This window comes from Emydura macquarii, unplaced genomic scaffold (assembly GCF_026122565.2).
Source record: "Emydura macquarii macquarii isolate MOO-44397 ecotype Brisbane River unplaced genomic scaffold, CSIRO-AGI_Emac_v2 contig_3477, whole genome shotgun sequence".
Taxonomy (NCBI): Eukaryota; Metazoa; Chordata; order Testudines; family Chelidae; genus Emydura; species Emydura macquarii.
Genome location: NW_027133614.1, coordinates 454,848 through 475,945, shown reverse-complemented (window position 1 = coordinate 475,945; position 21,098 = coordinate 454,848). Strand labels below are relative to the sequence as shown.

The 21,098-nt window shown below is 41.2% G+C and overlaps 1 protein-coding gene across 1 annotated transcript; it reads right to left on the bottom strand.

Annotated features, from left to right (window-relative positions):
• Positions 1-727: 727 nt before the first annotated feature.
• Positions 728-19,620, bottom strand: LOC137144698 (torsin-1A-interacting protein 1-like). The gene is made up of 7 exons (XM_067535160.1): positions 19,176-19,620; positions 14,866-14,940; positions 13,897-13,944; positions 8,285-8,437; positions 5,153-5,215; positions 4,386-4,448; positions 728-3,272 (listed from the first exon to the last, which is right to left on the bottom strand). The coding sequence occupies exons 1-7, from the start codon at positions 19,591-19,593 to the stop codon at positions 2,470-2,472; spliced, it is 1,623 nt and encodes a 540-aa protein (XP_067391261.1). The 5' UTR covers positions 19,594-19,620; the 3' UTR covers positions 728-2,469.
• Between the last annotated feature and the right edge of the window lie 1,478 nt (positions 19,621-21,098).

Sequence of the window (21,098 nt, the reverse complement as noted above, 5' to 3'; positions counted from 1 at the left end):
ATATCCTCCAGTGACATGTCCCATAACTGCCAAGTATTATTCTGTGTTCTGGTTCCTGTGCCTGCGTGGAAATGCTTAGACAAGTAAAAAATCACTTTTGTGAATTACTTCTACCATACCAATTACTAAGAAGACTGGAAATTAACATGCAGCCTGCAAGGTGGCAGAGCGTACACGGCATCATTTGTCTCTCAGTTTTGAAAAAGCATCTGCAATTACAGGTGCCTTCTCCATTAAAAGCAGGCAACAACTTCTTGTTTCCAACCTGAATATAAAGGACAGTCAACGAGGTTAAAAGCCTCAGAAACAAAACTTAGTTACAACTCAGAATAAGTATATTCAATTCAGAGTCTCTAATAAGGAATGATGTAAGAACAGCAGCTACGAGAAAGTTCTCAGCTACATTCCCAATCTACCTTTGAAAATATACTTAACCCCCCCCCCCCCCACACACACACACACACACACCCCTCAGACTGGGGGTGGGGTGGATATCTCCATAGACCAGTCTCCATCTCTCCAAGCAGCTCTCTCTGGAGTCATGTAAAATTCAAAGAACTTGGCCAAAGCTTTCAAGTTTAGGTGCCCAAAATTAGGCATCTAAGTCTACATTCATGTACCTAAATCAAAGTGAACTGATTTTAAGAGGTAACTACATTTGAAAATGCTGGCCGGTAAAAAAAAGTGACACCACATCTTAAAATTTTATCAGCAGTCTTAGAACAGGTTATAAAACAAGTAAGTAAATTTATTTTTAATGGTTACTAAAATAGTTTCTTTAAATTATTTACAAATCATTTGTTATCATTGGTCATTTCCAACTCATATAGTAAGTAACATATAATTTTATAAAACATTTGTCCAGTGGTGTTTGTAAAATTTTTCTTCATGAGCTGTTCTTACACACACACAAAATGGCAGCAAATCCAGGTCTCTCCGCTGTATAAATACCTCTATGTAATTAGTGGTCAGTTTCCCGCTCTCAAAGATGAAGAGCCAAATCCACCACTGGTGTAAGTGGTCATAGCTCCAAGTCTATGGAGTTTTCTTACACCAGTCATGAATCTGGCCTATTTCAGATTGCAATCCAGATTCTTTTCTGCTAGTTTCAGCATGTGGACAAAGCTGCCTTTCACCCCAGATACATCCCTATTAAAAAAGAGGATACATTTATAGCAAGGCAGAGGGAAGCTTATGAGTAATGGCTGCGTTCGAGTGCCACCAACCTGGCAGCTATTATAAGAAAATATATCCCCTTGTGTGTTCTTCATATCCAAGAAAGCTGAGTGGATCTGTAACAAGAGACTTCAAAAACAAGATACTAGCAGCAGAGAGACCTGAAAGTACGATTCTTCTGTGGGTATAATAAATACATACATGATTTTTAATGGGTAGTAAATTTTAGGGATTTTTGGTATGAGGCACTCAAAATATGTTCAATTTTGCATATAAGGTCTGTTTTTCTTCACTCAAGATTTACATAGGAAGCAGCAGTTTTTATACAGACACGCATGGGGAGTCATTTGGGACAAGGAATACCACAGTAATAAACAAATCCTTTTGATGTAAAAGTATTTTTTGAATAAAACCTTTGGACTTATCCAAAATAATCTGTCCAGAATGTACATAGTTTAGGCCTTTGAGAGAGGATCGGGTCGACCTTTTTAGCACCTGCTGGAACATTTCCTCCTTGAGATCTGTACATCTTAAAACTTGATGCAGAACAGAGGATTCCTGGGCACTCTGGGGGTTATTTTTTTTAACTGACATGTTAATAACGTCCGGAGCAATCACTTGCACCTCAGCTTGTCTCAGCCTCCAAAATTGGGGGCAGGCTCATTTAAACAAAACAGCTTTGAGAAGTCCTCCCCTGAACCAGAATGTCATCTATACAATTCAGCCATTCTAAGAAACATGCAGAGGCAACTTATACCAAGGTCATGGTCAGCTGGAGGGGAAAAAAAGCCTATGCTTGGATGCATGTACCCTCCCATCTTCACCTCCAATTAATAAAATTAAGCTTCTGAGATAGAGGGGAATGTTATTCTGGTAGATTGTAAGTAGGCAGAGGAGGTGAGAGATGAATCTATGGAATCCTATTATCTTGCCATACCCAATGGCAGTACTACCTACTCCTGGAAAAGACTTCTCAGCAGAGAGAGATTAGTCTACTGCACACAAGGATAGCTTTATATACAGCTGGATGGCTCTATTATGGGGGCAAGACTCTTCCACCTACAGAGCACCAGGCCCAATAAGTTACTGAGAAGAGACAAACCAAACAGCTGTGCTCCATACTTACGCTCTCCTATTGTCTAGAGAGGATGCCAGTTCCTTTAAACAGAATAATTCTACCACTCTTTGCTTTGCACAGAGAATATTGTGTGCCGCCTCAGCTCAGCAGTTAAGTTCTGCTCTGCCCAGCTACCACAACACTGTTTTCCTTTTTTCCCCATGTCTTTTCTTTATTTAAACAATCTGTAAGCAGCCTTCCTCAAGGAGAGCATTTTCAGGCCAGACAGGCAGGACCAGATGGGAGATGCGGCTCCACAGTCCGCTCAGCTTATCTGTGTCCATGTGGTTATAAGAACCGGGAGTGTCTGAATTGGTGAATTTGGCCCAGAGAAAATCCCTCACTTTCTCCTCAACATCCAGCAGGCTGAGGTTCTTTCCCAGCGAGTCCTCATCCAGAAGGACAGTTAACAGGAAAGCTACATCCTTAAATGCTGCATTTTCATGGTCACAATACTTGTAGAAGATCAAAGTGGAACCTGCAGGTAGAGACTCAAATCGATGCACCACAGCTGCTTTTTTACCTTCTTTGAACCCAGAGCTCAGCTCATCATCTACCTCCAGCTTGACAATGTCACTATCCAGTGTGGCTTTGCCTGCCCCATCAATCTCAATTGTGGCAGCACTCAGGGAGGAGGAATAGGCATCAGCAATCTGGTTACTTAAGCACTTTAGAGATTTTTCAGCTTCTTGGGCAGCTGTGAGCAGTAAGATGGCAGGCTCCAAGTGGGGATGGGTATTATTGAGCCGTTTCCCAAGGAACATTTGGATTCTCTCCCACAGTTTTGCATCCTGATTTGGATAGACATTCATAATTTTCTTCATCTGGGTCTGAAATGCTTGCACAACTTTGATTTCTTCACTGAGCAAAGTCTTGGAGGATTGGTTCCTCCAGACATGCCATAGGCCAGTAATGGAAGCTACTGCGAATACCAAAATCCACATCCTAAACCATCCTGCACTGGACTGTCCAACAGGCTCTGCATAAAAGAGAACAGGAGAGAGGAGGTGGATGTTAAAAATAAGCAATGCTTTCATCATGTTCAATGGGGAATCAATCAGTATGGATAAGTGAAGAGTGAAGTCTGAAAAGACCAGTTTTCCTATCCCATAAACAACTAAACACGAGGTAAGGGAGAAACCCCAAAGTGAGAAATGAGGACTTAACTTCCTTGGAGGAAAAACTGCAGGGTAATGCAAGACATAAGCTAAATTTTTTCAAAAGCACCTAAATGACTAAGCATGCAACAAGTCACAGTTTGAAAATGGGACTTAGAGGTTTTTGAAAATTTCTCTCATAGTCTAACAATTGCATCTAAATCAAAGAATAAGTTATTAAAAACAAATTAAAATGTATCTTAAAGAGGCAGGTCAAACTTGGCCACAGGTTTAGGTTTTGTAAGAATAATCTTCTACAAAACCTGAAGGCAACAGAAAGGAAAAAAGTAAAGCCACAGAAACCAATCTCAATGGAATTTTTAAATGAAATGAACATTCTTCGCTAATGTTTACCACTCAAACTGCATGCACTAGTGCATAACAACCCAGAAGTGAAATAGTCTCATCCATTCATTCAGAGAAGAACGCAAAAAGTAAAAAGCAGAGGGTGAAGAGAACACAGGAAATACATGGAAAATCAGACATCTGAAACTGGGTTACAAGTTTTGTTTTTTAAATGTTCATTTAACAAGTGATTGAACTATTAACCAGGGTTATACTGTAAACATTAAAAAAGCTTAGATTACTACAATTGAATTTGAAGAATCTAATTTAAAAAACAATGGAACACAGAACTATCCCTATGCCTACCCCAAAATTAACCTCATATTGATGCCAGAGTCTATTAACAGAGGAGTAGAGGGCAGATCCTGTGACTAAGGTGGAAATCTGAGAGATTAGACACAAAGCCTCTCAAGTTATCGTTCCCTTGGTGCTGAAAATGTCTCCTGATGACAGGGTCTGTAATGCAGGACTGTTCTAGCAGGACTCACCATAGAAAAGCAAGTTAAAGAGGTTCAAATAAAAGGATGGGCATGAAAATGGTTAATATTATGCAAATATACATTAAACAGATCTGAAAGCAGGCAACTTACTTTTGGCTGCAGGCTGTGACTGCTTCTTCAGCGAACTGGGTTGAATTTGAGATTCAGCTTCATCTGTGGGAGTGATTGTGGGAAGGGGAGTTAAGAGGACAGAATCCTGATCCATTTAGAAAAGTTCCAGAGGGGTAGCCGTGTTAGTCTGTAGCTTATGCCTGCAGAAATCTGTTAGTCTTTAAAGTGCTATAGGACTCTCGTTGTTTTTGCTGATCCATTTAGTCAGTTATCAATGGAAGGGGTGAGAAATCAAATGAAAATGGATTTTAGCTCTAAACTCAGTCTAATTTCCAGTTTTGGTAGATTAATTTTACAGTAAAACAGGCAAGAAGGTTAAAGTTAAATGACCTTGCCTCATTGAGAAGACTTCTTAGCCAGCATTGCCTCACTAACAGAAGTGAGAAAGGGACTATGAATTCAGCAGTCTAGCTGGTACTGTAACAATCATTTTGAAAGGATTTATTTTCAGGTTTGCATCACAGGGTTCAAAGCCAGCCTAGCTCTACCCTGTCTCCAGAGACAAATATAGCGGCATGTTCACAACTGTTTCAGGCCAGCAAACTGATCTCTTAACTGCCAGACCAGCTTCAGTTTCCCATCCACACTCCTCTCAGGTGTAAATCTTGAGTCCCTTTTTGAGGAAAGCACAAATAACCAAAACATGCTTTTGGAGAGCTAACAAACTCCTCAAATGCTGAACAATCAGAAGAAAATAGCAAGCAATCTATACACAGGTAAACGAGAGGTAGAGTTTATCCACATACTTGATCTCCTGAATGTCGTCTTCTGGTTAAACACTAGTTGTTTTTGTACAACTGTTGGCGGATCTGGAACATAGTAATGAAGAACAATATGCATATTTAAGCAATACCTTGACCACATTAGATTCCAGAAGGAAAGTAGTTTTGTAGAGCACAGTCTCAGCCCTCCAAGTTATTTCTGCCCAGCAGCTTGCTCTGTCACACCATCAGATAGCTGGGCCAGATAGTGCCTTAAACGCAAAATGCAAGCTTTCATATCAAAGTGAGTCTCTGGAGTATTTACGTAAAAAGTTTGAGAAGGTAAAAGATACTAAAACATTACTCCTGCAAAGGACACTGAACTGCATTCCATCAACATGTATGAATGTGCACACTGTGCAGTTATCACTGTTAAGATTTCAGTGAGGGTACACGTAATGTTTACCCACGTGGTATAAAAGCACCTGCATTTACCCTCGAGTCAAATAAATCCCGTGAAATTACAACTGGCTCAAAGATGAAAGATCTCGTTATATAGCTATCTAGACATGTATATAGACACAGATGGAGAGAGAGTAGATGCCGCTAGCAGAAACAGGTGGGCAGAATCTAAGCAAGGAAGATGAATGGCTAATGAAGTGTAGGCCAGAATTCCAGGAGATAAACCTCTGATCGGGCTCAGCTTTAGGTTATGAGAAGAAAAACTCAGATGTGAACATACAGGACACAAATGCTACGTATCATGTCTAATACTTCTACACACAGCGTCTGCTCAACTGTAGCCACACATGCTTGTCACCCTGGGCAGTGTCCTCATTGGTGGATGCTCATTGTTTGAAATTCAGCATAGGATTACATTCAAATCACGGAAGTCAGAACCACAGTGAAATGAAGAGAGATCATAAACTTAACAGACACTGACGAATTTGGAGACAAATCTATCATGGACACAGTACTCCTAAACTGCTACTGAAAAGGCAGCTTGGCATTTGGGATGAAGGGGGAGATTTAAAACAGTCACTTCTTTCTTCTCCCACCTGTCTCTTCCTACACCCTTAACTGTCTTTATTCTTAAGTCTTCGTATTGTCATTGGAATTCTAGCAGAGGATGGAAGCTACTTGCTTAATAACAAGGACAGCCATCTCACCATGCACCTGAAACCTAAGAGGTCCTGCTAGGGGCAAGAATGCTAAAGCATATAAACTGTGTAGGCATTATACACCGCCTCCTCTCATCTTCCCAGTTCATCTGCATGCTTTGTTAGGCTTGGTGCACCTGGCTGCTCCTCTAGTCTTCTCCCGTAAGCAATCATATTGCAAGTTGATTCAATTTTGACGAGACTGGACTCAAACCAAACTCTATTACCAGCCCTCAATCACCCAGTCCTCCACCAGTGTATCTATTCAGACACATTAGGGAAAAAAACCAGGCCACCTAATTAAGGTCTCGGAAACATGTATCTGAGTAAAGTTACTCATCTGAGTCACATCAAGCATGTATCTTAAGTGTTTGCAGGATGGGGACCTATATGTGCACTTAAATTTAGGATTTCACTATTGAGCATTTTGGGCTAAGACAACAGTATAGTGACTGTAAAAAAAAAAAATCCATAAAAATTGGCAAGGAGCTTTTTTCAATGGGAATGGGCGACAGGGGATGGATCACTTGATTATGTGTTCTGTTCATTCCCTCTGAAGCACCTGGCTTTGGACACTGTCGGAAGACAGGATATGACCTTGACATTTTTAGGTGGTCTACCCTAGGCACGGATGGGTCACAACTGGGCTAGATAGACCATTGATCTGACCCAGTATGGTCTTATGTCCCGTTCAACTGACTAGGTTTCAAATTAACAGTTATCCTTTAATAAAATTAAGAAAACTTCAACTAAATTTAAACTAAATAATGATTTACAATAGATTTCTCATATTTAAACAGGATTTAAGCATGCTAGAAAATGAATCTTGGCTACTGTGTTGTGTCACGTTTGTTACTTTTCAGCGACATGGCAACCTCCAGCAAGAGACTCAAAGTTCATCAGAAACAAATTCCTCACAGACCAGGACACATCAAGTCTAAGCCGCATCAGAGCCAGCCAGAGAGATACAAAATCTGAAGATATATTTCCACTAATACAATGACCAACACCCCCCCTCTCCACAACACACCTTTCAAGATCCATGGGTCCTACACATCCAGAGCACTCATTGCCCCAACAATTATGTAGGTGAAACCAGACAAACACTAAGCTCTCGAATGTACTCACAGGAAAATGATAAGATACAGAAACACTTTTCACAAAGGGATCACTATATCTGACATATCAGTAATCTCATTCTCAAAGGAAACCCGCACAACACCACTTTAAAAAGACAAACCTGGGAGCTTAAATTCATAACTTTGCTAGACCCTAAAAATCATGATCTTAATAAAGAGACACTGGATTTATGATGTATTACAACAATCTATAACCCACTAACCACCCTTTCTGCCCTGTGACTACAGGGGTGTTAATAAGTCATTTCACCTTGAATGGTCCATTAGAATGTGTGTTAAACTATCTGTTCAATCTTTTATAAAGCTGTGACACTCTTAGGCTATGTCTACACTAGCACTTGTGTCGTTCAGGGGTGTGAAAAACACCCCCAAATGACATAGGATTTCATCGACAAAAGCACCGGTGTGGACAGTGCTATGGCAGCAGGAGATGCTCTCCCACCGACATAGCTACCACCGCTCATTGGGGGTGGACAGGAGAGCTCTTTCCTGTCAGCACAAAATGGCTACATGGGAGACCCTACAGTGTCACAGCTGCAGCGGTACAGCTGTACTGCTGTAAGGTCTCTAGTGTAGACATAGCCTTACTACCTTTCCCTCAAAAAAGAGCTTTATGTAGCTTGAAAGCTTGACTCTCACCAAGTGAAGTTGGTCCAATAAAAGATATTACCTCACCCACCTTATTTGGACTGTATCAATAGTATTTACATATGTCAAAATGATTCTCTCTGCCCAAATTTTCAGAATGCTATGCTGAACTACAAAACTGAAATGCTGTGTATGCAGGTGTATTATAACGATATTTTGTTATGTTTACTCTGTTCTACCCCAAAGGTCAAAAGTTTAAAAAACTAAATTGGTAATCATTGAAGACAAACCTTGTGAGAGATGGAGGAAAATGTCGCTTCTGTTATCTCTTGGTGGTTGGTGCACGTTAGTCTTCTTACAATTTTCCCTGTCACTTTCAGATTCATTGTCATCACTGTAGCCATCAGCATCCTTTTCATCTTCCTCCTCATCATCATCATCCCCTGCAAAGAGAATAGGTTACGTAAAGATTAAGAACTGCTTGCCACACAACTCAAAGACTATTTATATAGCTACAGCACCACCTGAAAAAATGTAAAATGTCATGCATACATGTCCCAAAAAGTTTATGGCCTAGACTAACCATGGGACACCAAAAGATGAGGGCTACAACAAGAAAGGTGGTAAGAAACTACTGGAAGTACATACCTTCTTTATTTGCTTTTTTGCCAACTTGTGCAACTGTTTAGCCACTGCAGTTCTCTTGGGTAATGTTAATAGTTGTAAGGAGCGAAGTCCGGCAAGATGGCAGGCCAACCAAAAGAATCAAGCCAGGAGGAGGATTTGAAAGAGTGAGGTACCACCATGTGGTGCACAGAGAGGATATTCAGGCATTCAATAGGGATGTAGCATAATAGGATAGCACAGAGCTGACCGTGGAAGGCAATCAAGAGAGTGACCAGGTGAACTGGGCTGAGAAAGAGCATGGGGCATGAACAGAGAAGAGAGGAGGTGAATGGAAGAACTGAGACTCCAGAGCCTTGAAGGTGAAAGGGGACTAATTCAGACTAGCCTCTCTTATGAGACAACAAAAATAAATACACATTTGAAGAGGTTTTTGTTTAATAAATATCCCCTTCCTGCTTAAGTAATATCAGCAGTCTCAACATTCCTTCATAAAAATATCATTACCTATTCTTCAGCTTCTGGCATCTAAAACAGTTCTTCTATATTATTCCTTTGCATTTCAAACCTTAGTTGACAAACATCTCATCTTCTGTATGAGATAATTAACAACTCAATGTCACACCCACTCCCCTAGTTATATTTAACTCTAAGTTTATATTAAAGATACAATGCAGTGTTATTTTTTGAGTTATTACTGAAATCATGGGCTTTCCAATCCAGGGACCACAGCCTTAAAGTTGAGAGCTCTCAGTGAAAAGAGATGGATAGGAACCACCAGACTGGATCAGACCCGAGATCTATCTAGTCCATTATCATGTCTCTGACAGTGATAGCACTAGATGTTTCAGAGGAAGGGGTAAGAACCACACAACTGGAGATGTGAGGTAATGTGATCCCCATGTTAGGTCTTTTCCTGATCTCTAGTAGTTAGAGATTGGCTTAAGCCCTGTAGCATGAAGTTTAATATTCCTTCCACAAATAAACTGAAATTATTTCCTTTTGTTAAGTGAGGTTTTTTGGTTTGTTTTAAAATTTCAATCCACGAGTAGGGAATCTCACGCTGAAACACAAGGTTGTGACATGTCAAAGATCAACACATAGTGGGGAGGAAATGGTGCTGGTATAGGCAAGAAGCCTCTTGATGTTACTATCGCCCATTATTGGGTACCCCCAAAACAACCCTGATTTCTCCAGCAGTATCACTTAGGCTACACAACTTTACTGCAGTTACAGAACCCCATCACCCCCAAAGGAAGGGGGGTTAGTTTAGATCATCAATAAAAGAGGTAGAGCAACTATGAGCAAAAGTTTTCTACTCTTAAAGTGTGCCACAGTCAGCACTGTATTCACAACCAATCCATTAGGTCCGATACTTTACATGGCTGATAGCTGCAGAAGCTGTTCATAGTCACTTGCTCTCAAACTGTGCTCAATATCTCAGTTTTGCCTTCGTATATTCAGTTCTTTTGATCTTCATCTCTAAAAATGTACTGGGGCGTCTTCCTAGCCCAAATTCATGGTTAAACTCTCCTATATAATGTAAATGCTGTAGCTTACAATGGCCACCAGGGCCAGTTTAGGGAAAACTGATATCCTACGCCCTAATAGCATGTAAGAAATATGTACAACTTTCAAACTTCTGTTCTGAGCTCTGGCAACATTATAGGATTTAAAAACAAAACTAAAAAAAAAAAAAATCAATAAAAGCTCAGACATTGTCTGCTACAGGATTTTAATCTTATTGAATTCTTTTTGGAGTCCAAGAGGTTTAACTACTGAAAAACTGCTTCAGTTGCAACAGTGTCAGTCAGTGATTCGACAGAGTGGTCTGTCTGCCTATTTAAAAGGAATTTAGATGCTTCACTCTAAATTGCTTGATAGATAGATTTATCCTATTGTATTGTATTACATTTAAACAGGATGTTTAGAACCCAAGATACCAAGAAATTTTTCTCCACTTGCTCACCTTCTAGAGTAGATCTTAATCTATCTTTAAAATGAATACATCATTGCAAAATAAAAGTTAGACGTAAATTAGTTCTACTAATTGACTTTATCCCTTTGAAGTAATAAAATTTGCAATGTTTACAAAACACAAATGGTATGACTATTTGTAAGGTGATTATTATTAAGTAATAAATAGACTGCAGTCCCATCACTTGAAGCATCTAGAACTACAGTGAACTGGAAAATATATGGTAGGAACAGTCCTACCCTAGCCCCTGGTAGATGGACTCATCATCTTTTTCCATTTCCATAATTTTAGAACATCAAGGTCATAGGTCAAGTGCAAGACCTTCCCACAAATGGAAGGAAGATGGATTTTCAAGACTGCTGCAATATGCTATCAGAAAAGCAAATAGTCAAAGAATTCAAGACAGACTGCTCACATTCAGAATCCAATTTTTTTTTTTTTTAAATGTAGTAAAGAATGCATACAGTCTGTTTTACACTGCATTCAACTTGATCAGAAAACTAGATTGGTCAGTTTCACTTTTACTTCTGCTTCTTGACTCTCATACAATAGCACAATTGCATCTGGGTTTTCTGAGGGTGCCAAGAGGTTCAACACTGTTGGGGAATATTTCATCACCAAAAGCATATAATATTATTTTTGCTGAAGTGTTTAAGTTTTCACAAAGACACTTGTTTACCAAAATTTATGTACCAATTTACCTATATCAATTAAACTGATTAGGATTGGTGCAACCCCATACTGTGGACACAGATATATAAGTATTAAGTTGCTTTTATCAGTATAGCTTATTTTCATAACAGAGTGTATAGACAAGCCTTCCCATCTGTAAAGCTTTTCTTTTATGCAAAACCCACATTTAGAGCCTCAGCTACTTGTTAATGTACCTTTAACATTCTTAGGCTATCCAGACACTAATGCACTCCTAATAGTTTACACAACATACAGGCAGGTGAATCATGAAGATCTCGCTGTCTCTCTTTAGATGGAAGGAAGGAAAAAAAAGAGAGAAAGTGATACTTATACTAGGAACAACTCATGCCAACTTTTGTGCTAAATTTAAAATGTAGTTTTCCTGTTTTTAAAGCTACTCTCCAGTTATCAAACAGTAAGAACAGCATAATGCAACAGTGGGAAATAGTTTTATTTCACATAAGATTAAAATTCAGAGCTACAGGACATAAAAGCTGCAAATAGGAAATCAGATATCTGTATTGTTCAATACAACAACTCTTTAAATCCCTGCTACTTGAAGTGAAAATATAGCTACTAATTCCCTCACAGACTTTGGCAGATCCAGAGAGTTTTAACCTGGCTGTAATCATGTGCTACAGCCTGAAATTTGTCAAAACACAAGAATTCAATCTAAGAGCAATTTTAAACTGTTCAACTGTATGTCTTAGGCCCTATAACACTAACAGCTAATGGGGTTTCTCCGTTAGCTCCAGTAACAGTGGTCTATCATCTTGGAGAAACCGGGCTATGAGGGGGGATAAAATTATGCAAACACAAAAGTCTGAAATAATGGCAAAAGGGCATAACTGAAAAAGTCTATGTAAGCCACAGCTTATTTTCTTTTTATAAGGTTCAGTGTAAAGTTCCTTTTAAGAAACAAACCTGTGTTTCACAAACACATCCTTAAAGAAATCTGGAGATTTATTTATTTAGTAAGCAGAATTCTTTGTCAACTGGAGGGTTTTTCCATAAGTTTCTCTCTTTCAGGAACAGAAGTTACAGACATCTGCAATTTCACTTCCCATATGAAACTAAATATGGATGTATAAATTTTGCCTAATTTCACCAACTAGTAACACAAACTGCCTATCTGGGGAGGACAATGTATTCTGTGAGCAGGTAGCATTCTTAACTTGCTCTTAGAACAGCAAACTCTCATCCTAACTGGAGCATGGCTTTATCAAAAAGGGAAAAATTCCAGCCTGAGCCTTTTCTTCAGATTTGGCTCTTCCTAGATTCTTCCCTTTGGCCCCCACTGTCCCAGATCCTAGATCCTTCTGTCCAGAGAATCACTCCCACCTCCCTTATAGCCATGGAGGAGTTAACAAGCCACACCTAACTGAGACTGCACTAATCAGCAGCTTTAAACAGGGCCTAGAACCTGCCTACGGGTGGCTCTTCAGAACATCCCTGTTTTTGGGTGACTGATCTTATTTGACACATCCAGTAGTCTAATAAGAGTTAACACTCGAGCCAATCAGAAACCAGCATATTTATAGAGTGTTTTCTGATAGCCAAAGCGTATAAAACTATTCTTTAAAACTAATCAGAATCCAGTTTTTAAAACTGATAGAGATCAGTCATTCCCTACAGCATCAAAATCCACTATGCAAAGTGATTCAATCTACAGAATTATTCAGTATATAAAACACAATATACAATAGTGAATGCGATTATTGTGATATACTGTTAACACGAGGCACAAAGCCAAATGATAAATACTTCCAGCACCCAAAACATGCTTTTACCTCAAAATCATTTATAAAATGGAGGGGTTTGTTTTAAAAAAATAAAAGCACTGACGTTTACAACCTTCTTAATCTTTGTTTATATAATTTTAAATATATAGTGTAAAAAAATATAGTTGACACCTGAGGCCGGGTCTACACTAAAAAGTTAGGTAGATCCAATTACATCACTCATGGGTATGAAAAATCCACACCTCTGAACGACACAGTTAAGCCAACCTAACCCTCATTGCAGACAACACTAGGTTGACAGAAGAATTCTTCCATCCATGTTGCTACCGTCTCTTGGGGAGAAATTACAGTGATAGGAGAACCCCTCCTGTCATTGTCTACGCATAAGCCACTAAGCATCATCACTGCAGCTGTGCCACGTGCTACTTGAAGCTTTTGCATTGGCTGGGGTTGAGTTCAGCTCCAGCCAAAACTTTGGAAACCAGTTTTTAAGTTTCAGTTCTCCTCACAGGGATGTCATAGCAAATGCAACTCTGAGTAAGCTGAAATCCTTTTGAAAGAAAAATCCACCCAATCAGCTTCTAGTGTCATGCAGTTAGACCTCAACCTTACTGTAGCCTGGGGAGGAGTGCGGGGGAGGGAAAACGTCATTGTAATAGCACATTGTCAAAGGTCTCTACTTGGAACATTCAACATCTCGGCATTATTCAAGCAGCAGACCAAGTCCAGTGGCAAAGTTCTGTTCTGCATGCGCTCCTCACTCTCTTTTGGCACTACAGTCATAATAAGCAAAACTCACAGTGACAACCCTATGACAGTAAGCAAACCAGAATTTTAAAGGGGAAAAACAATCACTTGAACTCACCTGACTCATTCATTTTGAAATCTCTATTTGCACTGGAGAGCACATATTCTGTAAGGCAAAAAACACAGGAACGATTAACACAACAGAAAAAAAAAAAGGAAAGAAAACCAGAAGCACAAACATGGCTGCTGCATATCTGGTGCAGTGATGGATATGTTTCTCAGGACACTGCAAAGGCTGCACACCCATTTGTAATACAGACCTTGTTCCCCTTCCAACCTCCAGAGGAAGTTTAATTTGTCAACATTATGTCCTTTTGTATTTGTTTTTTAATGAAACATGGGATGTGCCAAATTACACCAAACCATTAGTCAGTTAAGCCCAGTAACCTGCATCCGGCAGCGTTCTATGCTTGATGCTTTAGAGAAAGTACTGCCCAATCCCAATGATGCACTTCACCAAATCCAATACTATACATTGGATGGGCTAGGGAGGATCCCCTCCCAATCCTTTCGGATGAGTCAATTTATATCTTGATGCATGAGATCCTATTACCCTTCTCTTAGCTTGCATAACTACAGATACTCTACTGGTCATAACATTTACTCAGTAAATTTACAAAACCAGGCAATGCTATCAGATTCAATTACTATATGTTGCAAAGTCCCAGCCAACTATTTCTGCAACTCATCCATTATGCACAGTAAAACAATATACCTTGCATAACACCTTGCATCTAATGATCTCAAAGGCATTACATACAATAATTAATCATCACAAACCCCTGGGAGATAGAAGAGTACCATCCCCATTTTGTAGAGGAAAAAAAAGAGAGAGATTAAATGGCTTGCCCAAGATTATACAGCAAGTCAACCACAAAGTCAGAAATAGAATTGAGGCCCCCTAATTCCCACTCTCTACTGTGATCACTAAAGTATGCTCCCACAAGTCCTGTGTGTGTTTCAGTAACAGTATAGTGCAGCTAGCTAGTGAAAACCCCATCCTTTAGGTTTAAAAGTTACCATTTACCTGTCCGTACACTCTTTCTTATACTTGGTCGAAGCAAAGACGATATATCTGCTCTTCCAACTGCACTTTCACTCCCTAAAACAAGGGAGAGGAATATATTAAATGTTTACCATGTTTAAAAACTGGGTTCTGATGGGTTTATAGAGCAGTTTGATGCACAATAGCTAACTGGAAAAAATACACTATAAATATGCTAGTTTCTGATTGATAAGACTTAACCGTCCAGCCAGACGGTTAGGTATGGCAAATAAGATCAGTGAGTCACCCAAACACCATGCAGTCACTCCTCCCCCACCAGTATTTAAACCCTCCACTCCATCCCTTCAAGAATAAGGCCTTATCAAATCCACAACTCCAGGGTGTCAATTTTCCTAAGATTTGCGGGATCTGTGCAGGACAAGAAGTGGCTAGTATCCAGGGTACAGGCAGCAAGGTGGGGACAGAAGCAAAGGGGGCGGCAAGGACAGGAGCTGAGTGTGTGTGAATAGGGCAGAGACAAGCAATGGGAATGGGGCAGAAGGGGCTGTTATCACTAGAGGACACTCTGAAGTCTGGATTTGTTCCCAGGATCCTTGAGACTCAGCATTCCTCTGCCATCCGGCAAATAGCTGCACAACTCACTGACCATGTATGTGTCTCATCATTCTCTAATAGCTGGTCCACACAGATGACAATCTACTACTGCAGTCAGTTACTCAGTGAGTAACTCAGTTACTGGCCAGTGCTCTGGATCTGAAGGTCAAAAATTGCACTTGCCTAAGGTGCAGGACAGGCAGTATTCAGTTCTGAATGAGTGACAGTGTTAGATTTTATGACAGGGAGTGAGACAGGACATGCTTTGAAGTAATTCATTCACCAGGTGAGTCGGACTGAACTTCTCTAAATGAAACAATGTTTCATCCTGCCCCAAATTTGCCCCCAGATCAATCTCAAAGAATTAATTATCAGAATTATGGAGAAGTTTCCTGCAGTCAGTCATCATGATGTCATTGAGGAGCTAAAGAGGAAGTGCAATTCCTCACCCAACCCTCCCAAAAAAACAAAAACAACAAAAAAAAAACCAATCCTGGAGAGGTTAAAGCACCAAAGAGGCCCAGAGATCAATAAAAACAAGATAAGTCCTAAAAAAAAAATGGTTCGGTAATACCATCCTTCTAATTGCAGCTGCAATTATCCTAACCATATGGAATAATTGAACACCAATGGATTAGGAAACCAATCTTTGATTCAAAGATACATCTCTGTATGAAAAGCAAATAAATACTGCTTTCTTGGCCTAGCAGAATCCTTATACAAATGTTTGATTTTGATACATCTATGTAATTACGTACTGAGACCTAAGGGGCCTCAATATAAAAACTATTGTTAGCAATGCTCTATTTTTATTAATCATAAATTAATGGAGACGAAACAAAAAAACAATTAGCCAAAGCCCTTTGCAAGAAAATGAGTAGGAGTCTATCTTTTTCACAGTAATTATCCTGTTAAGGAGAATTTGAAATGGCACAAGAGTGCCTTTACTCTGTAATGGCAATTTAAAATATAAGTCTACCGTTAAGTATTTGCACTCATGACTCACATAATACTGCAGAGTGAAGTCTCATATTACTCTGCATTCTGCAGACAGGTAAGTTATTGACACTGGGTATTACAGAAATTTTGAGGAACTAATTTATTGATAGCAATTCATAAAATCTGGGAGAAGACTTTCTCTAACTGACAAAAGGCAAAGGAGCCCATTGCTACCTTCTGTCAAGTCTGTGACTGCTGTAATTTTTTATTGGTTCTGGTTCTATATGCAGGCACTTCATCTTCAAAACATCCATAGAAAAAAAGTACTTTAGAAACAAACAGGTAAGATAGTGTGCACATATCTATAGAAAAATGTCTGAACCAGTCTGAAAATTCCATTTGTATTCGGTTTATAAAAACATTGAGATTAAACTAGTACAATCACTCACATAAGCATATAAGAGATGCAACCTGTGTATAAAAGAATTGTCATCAAATATTTAAAGGCATAGGCTTTACAATTCACCTTAAGCCTTCCTGCTTAATTTTAAGAGTGTAAGGATAGGAGAGGAAATAGAACCTAGCATGAAAAAGGAATGGAAATAAGTAAAAAATAGTTACCCACTTAAGACAGCATGGGTCAAGCCAGGTCACCCTAGATCTGTGACCTGGCACTTTACCCTACTGGCTGTCATCTTGTACTCCAGAAGCTAAACTGGTTCTTAAATACAACAAAAAAAAATTTAAAAATGAAGTCTCAATCCCTTGTTTGCACAGAGAACATTCAAATTGCGAACTGACTGGAAAGAGATGCAATGAAGCCTGACAAACTTGACAGACGGCATGAAACAACTATTCAGAGAGGTCTTAAATGCCCTGCTCTACCTCATGGTGTTAAGGCAGGTGAAGAACTTTGCAGGAGAGCAGGTACAAAGCAGCCCCCTCTCATGCACAGCTCAAGAACTCTGTAGAAGTCGGAAGTTTTTAACCACACCTTACATTTACAATGTGGAGAATGAGGCAGGCTTGCTCACCAGTTATCACTGCTACAGAGTAAAGCAGAAGTAATGTTTCCATGTTTCAAATTTACACTGAAGTAACAGAGCAAAATTTGGTCTTTGGTGAACAGTGAAAAAGGCAAGAGTGAACTCACTAAAGAGGATCAAAATAATGTTTTAAGCACATATTCTAAACTAAGTAATTTGTGGATATTTGAATAAGTTTTATTTGCATTGAAGAAGTAAGTTTTCCATGTCAACAGACATAGCAAACACACAGCCTGCCTCTTCACTCCTTTCAGTAAGCTATTTAAAGTATGTGACATTTACATTTACAGGGTCCAATTCTGCTACCCTTACTCACCAAGATCAATGCTACTGCTTAAATTGTATATTACCACTTAACCTGAGTAATAGTAGCAGAATTAGGCCTTCACTATGCAGATTTCAACTTGCACAATGAACAAGATGGGGGTTCAAAAATATATGCAGTCATATAATTAAGGTCTATATTACAATGAATATTTACAAAGGGGCTGAATTAAGGGAGTACAAGCAAATTCAGCTTTGTCATTCCAGTCTTTTGAGGATTCACTTTAAAAAATACATTAAAGTTGTATGGAAGGTAATGCATTTTAGTTATTTGATCAATACAATTAATTGGTAGAGAATCTAGTTTTAACACTTGCTGGTCCTTTGAAAGAAAACTGATTTTGGATCCAAAATTATGTTGGGGGCAGACAGCTAAGAAGAATGTAGCACACTGCACAACTCAATGGTCTCTGTGTAGATTCCCTAAAGATTTTTATCATGAACACAAACCAGTGGAAAAATGCTCACGACAGTGATCAAGCTGAATGTCCTCTGTGCCACATCTCTTCCCTCTCTGCCTCAGGCAAGTTTAATAGCAAACTCTACTCTCCTTAAAACAGCAATAAAAGCTAACATGGACCATGTGAAAAAACAGGTGCAAGCAGGAAAGAGAATGGAATTAAATTGTAACCAAATATAAAGCTGTTATTCACCTTTCAAAAGCCACTTGGCTCTAGCCTGTTTCTCACAGAGATAGAACTGATCTGCTTAAACAGGATTAGTTTACTGGACAGATGTCACTGTGACATTAATGATTCCTGTTGATCCAGGCAGCCCCATCTTCCACGGAGGTCTGCCCAGCCTTCCTCAGCTGGGAATAGTTTTATGGGAAGCGTTTAAAGCTCCTCCTGCTAGCGAAGGAGGATCTTCCCTACGTGCATTTCATTCACCCGTCCCTTTGAAGCCGCTTGACTCCATAATATAGAAGAGAAGCCTCCCACGTTTAAGCTGCTGCCTCCGGACGGGACACCGGCCCACCCGCCTGAGTAGGCAAAGCCAGGGAGAAGCGGAGACGCGGGGCAAGGAGAAACCCAACCCAACTCCCGCCATGCTGCAGCCTGCATGAGCCAGGCGATGCCTCCAGCAGCAGCAGCACCGTGACCCCCCACTATGGCGATGTCCCTCGCCCAGCTCGGTGCTGAGCCCAGCAGCTCTCTCTGAACCCCGTGGGGGCTCAGCACCCGAGACACACACACACGCCCGGGCCCGGCTGCAGGGCGCTGGGGGTTCGGGGTGACTGCAGGGGACACACCGCGAGGGTAGGGCACCCTCCCCGCAGGCGAGCGGGGCGCGGCCTGCCCATCCCCCACGATGGTGGGGGGGGCCCACGCCCATTAAATCATCCCCCCTCCGAAATCCCCGCCCAGGGTGCCCTGACTCAGCCGGGCCGCAGCGCCCGCCCGCACCGACGGCTCCTCAGTCACTCACTTTCCGAGGCCTCGGCGTCTCGCCGCCTGACCTCTGGCTCCGGCTGCTGGGTCCCGGTCTGGGTCCCGGCCCCGGCTCTACGCCGCGTCGTCGGCATCTCAACCGCTGCCGGGTGCGGCGACTGCCTGGAGCGCAGGTTATAGTCGCCTCCCCTCGGTGCTCGCTCCCCGCCCGCTCTCCTGGCTGCTGCTGCCGCCGCGCGGAACGCCTCCTCCGCCGGCTGCTTTTCCATCCGGACCCGCCCCGCCGATGCCGCGCTCCTCCCTCGGGCCGAAGAACCCGCCGCCCGACCGGCAGCGCGTCCTGGCTGGTGATCTGATAGGCTCCGCGAGTCCGCAAACCTCACTTCCGGTCGGCCATGTTGAGCGGCGGAACTTGTCTGCGGGGAGTCCCGCTCAGGCCTCCGGGCGGCCGCCATTTTGGGGGGCGTGTCTCTTGCTGTGTTTTTCCGGAGCAATTGGGCACCATTGCGGAGAAGGAGTCATGTCACGTAACGTGATACAGCAGCGCCGCCCCTCCCCCCCTCCCCTCCCCTCCCGCTTGGTTTGGTCTGGCCTGGCGGGCTCCTGCTCGCCCTCAGTATTAGTCCTAGTATTAGTATTAGTGCATGTTTGATTCTTAAAAGTACAGTTTTAACCATACACACACGTGCTTCATCCCGGGGTAATTTACTAGCGCAGTATGTAAAGTTACCTGGGCTCAATCTGGATAGGAGCTGTGGTATAAATTCCAGATCCTTACCAAGTTTATTTTGCTCATATGGATTTGAGCAAAGAAAACAGCATATATCAAAAGGCAAATTTAACTACAAAGTGAAGAGATCTTAAAGGGTTTACATGTTACTGAAAGGGGAAGGGACAAGAGATCATCGCATTTCTGCAGCAAAGTCCATCTTAAAATATATATAAACAGATCCATACTTTTTTCATAAACAAGGTTGTAAATTGATCTGGATGTGCTCTGAGCACTTCCTCAACAAGAATGTGGGATGACAGCTTTCCTCAGTTCTAGCCTCTCTACCTTTCAAGTGTGATGTTTATTAAAGAAAAAGAAAGGGTTAATGTTGTATAAGTGTGTTAAATTAGGTTTAGAAGTGAAAATTTGCCATGATGCTTCTTAAGTATTTTACAGTTGCCACCTTCTCGTGTCCCCTACAGACAAGTTAATACTGAGCTCGTTATAATCTGGAGTTGGCGGCTGCTTGATGATATTTCGGTGGTGTTATAAGGTCATGAATAGGGCCCTAACAAATTCATGGCCTTGAAAAATGTGTCATGGACCGTGAAATCAGACCTCCTCTGTGAAATCTAGCTATTGGAGGGGAGGGGACAGGGCTGGGAGTGCCCCCAGCCGGGTGCTCCTATTGTGCCCCCCAGCTGCTAGTCCAGCCTGTCTGGAGAGGGACAGGACTTGCCCTCATCCATCCCCTGCATGGCTGCTCTAGGGGAGATGGAGATAATCAGACCCAATTCCAGGAACCTTACCCGGCTGGGGAAATGACTGAGCTTCCTGCAACTGGGGAAGGTACCCAGAGATGAGTCTGATCTCCACTGACACTCCCAGCAGCGTGAGAGAGATCAGATCAGACCCACCACCAGGAACCTCCCCCAGCTGCGGGCAGGTGCTGACTTCTGAGCCCAGCCCACTGTGAAGTTTCAGATATAAACAGCTGAAAATGTGCAATTGAGTAATTTTAAAAGGTTATGATGGTGAAATTGACCAAAATGGACTGTGAACTTGGTAGGGCCCTAGTCATGAATGACGGACACAGATTGAACATCCAGCCAGACCGACTTAAGGACCTAGCTAGAGATTGATCTGAGTGGCACTTGAGCTGCCAGGAAGCTATATCTCTTTGGAAGTTGCCTTGATGATGATGTAAATTTAATTCTTTTAGTTAACATATAAAGTGGTTTGAGTTAC

Coding starts and splice junctions, on each gene's coding strand:
- LOC137144698 (XM_067535160.1), bottom strand. CDS start 19,593: ATGGCGGCCGCCCGGAGGCCTGAGCGGGACTCCCCGCAGACAAGTTCC. Junction 14,941..19,175: donor AGACGCCGAGGCCTCGGAAA/GTGAGTGACTGA, acceptor CCCTTGTTTTAG/GGAGTGAAAGTGCAGTTGGA. Junction 8,438..13,896: donor TTTCAAAATGAATGAGTCAG/GTGAGTTCAAGT, acceptor TTCTCTTTGCAG/GGGATGATGATGATGAGGAG.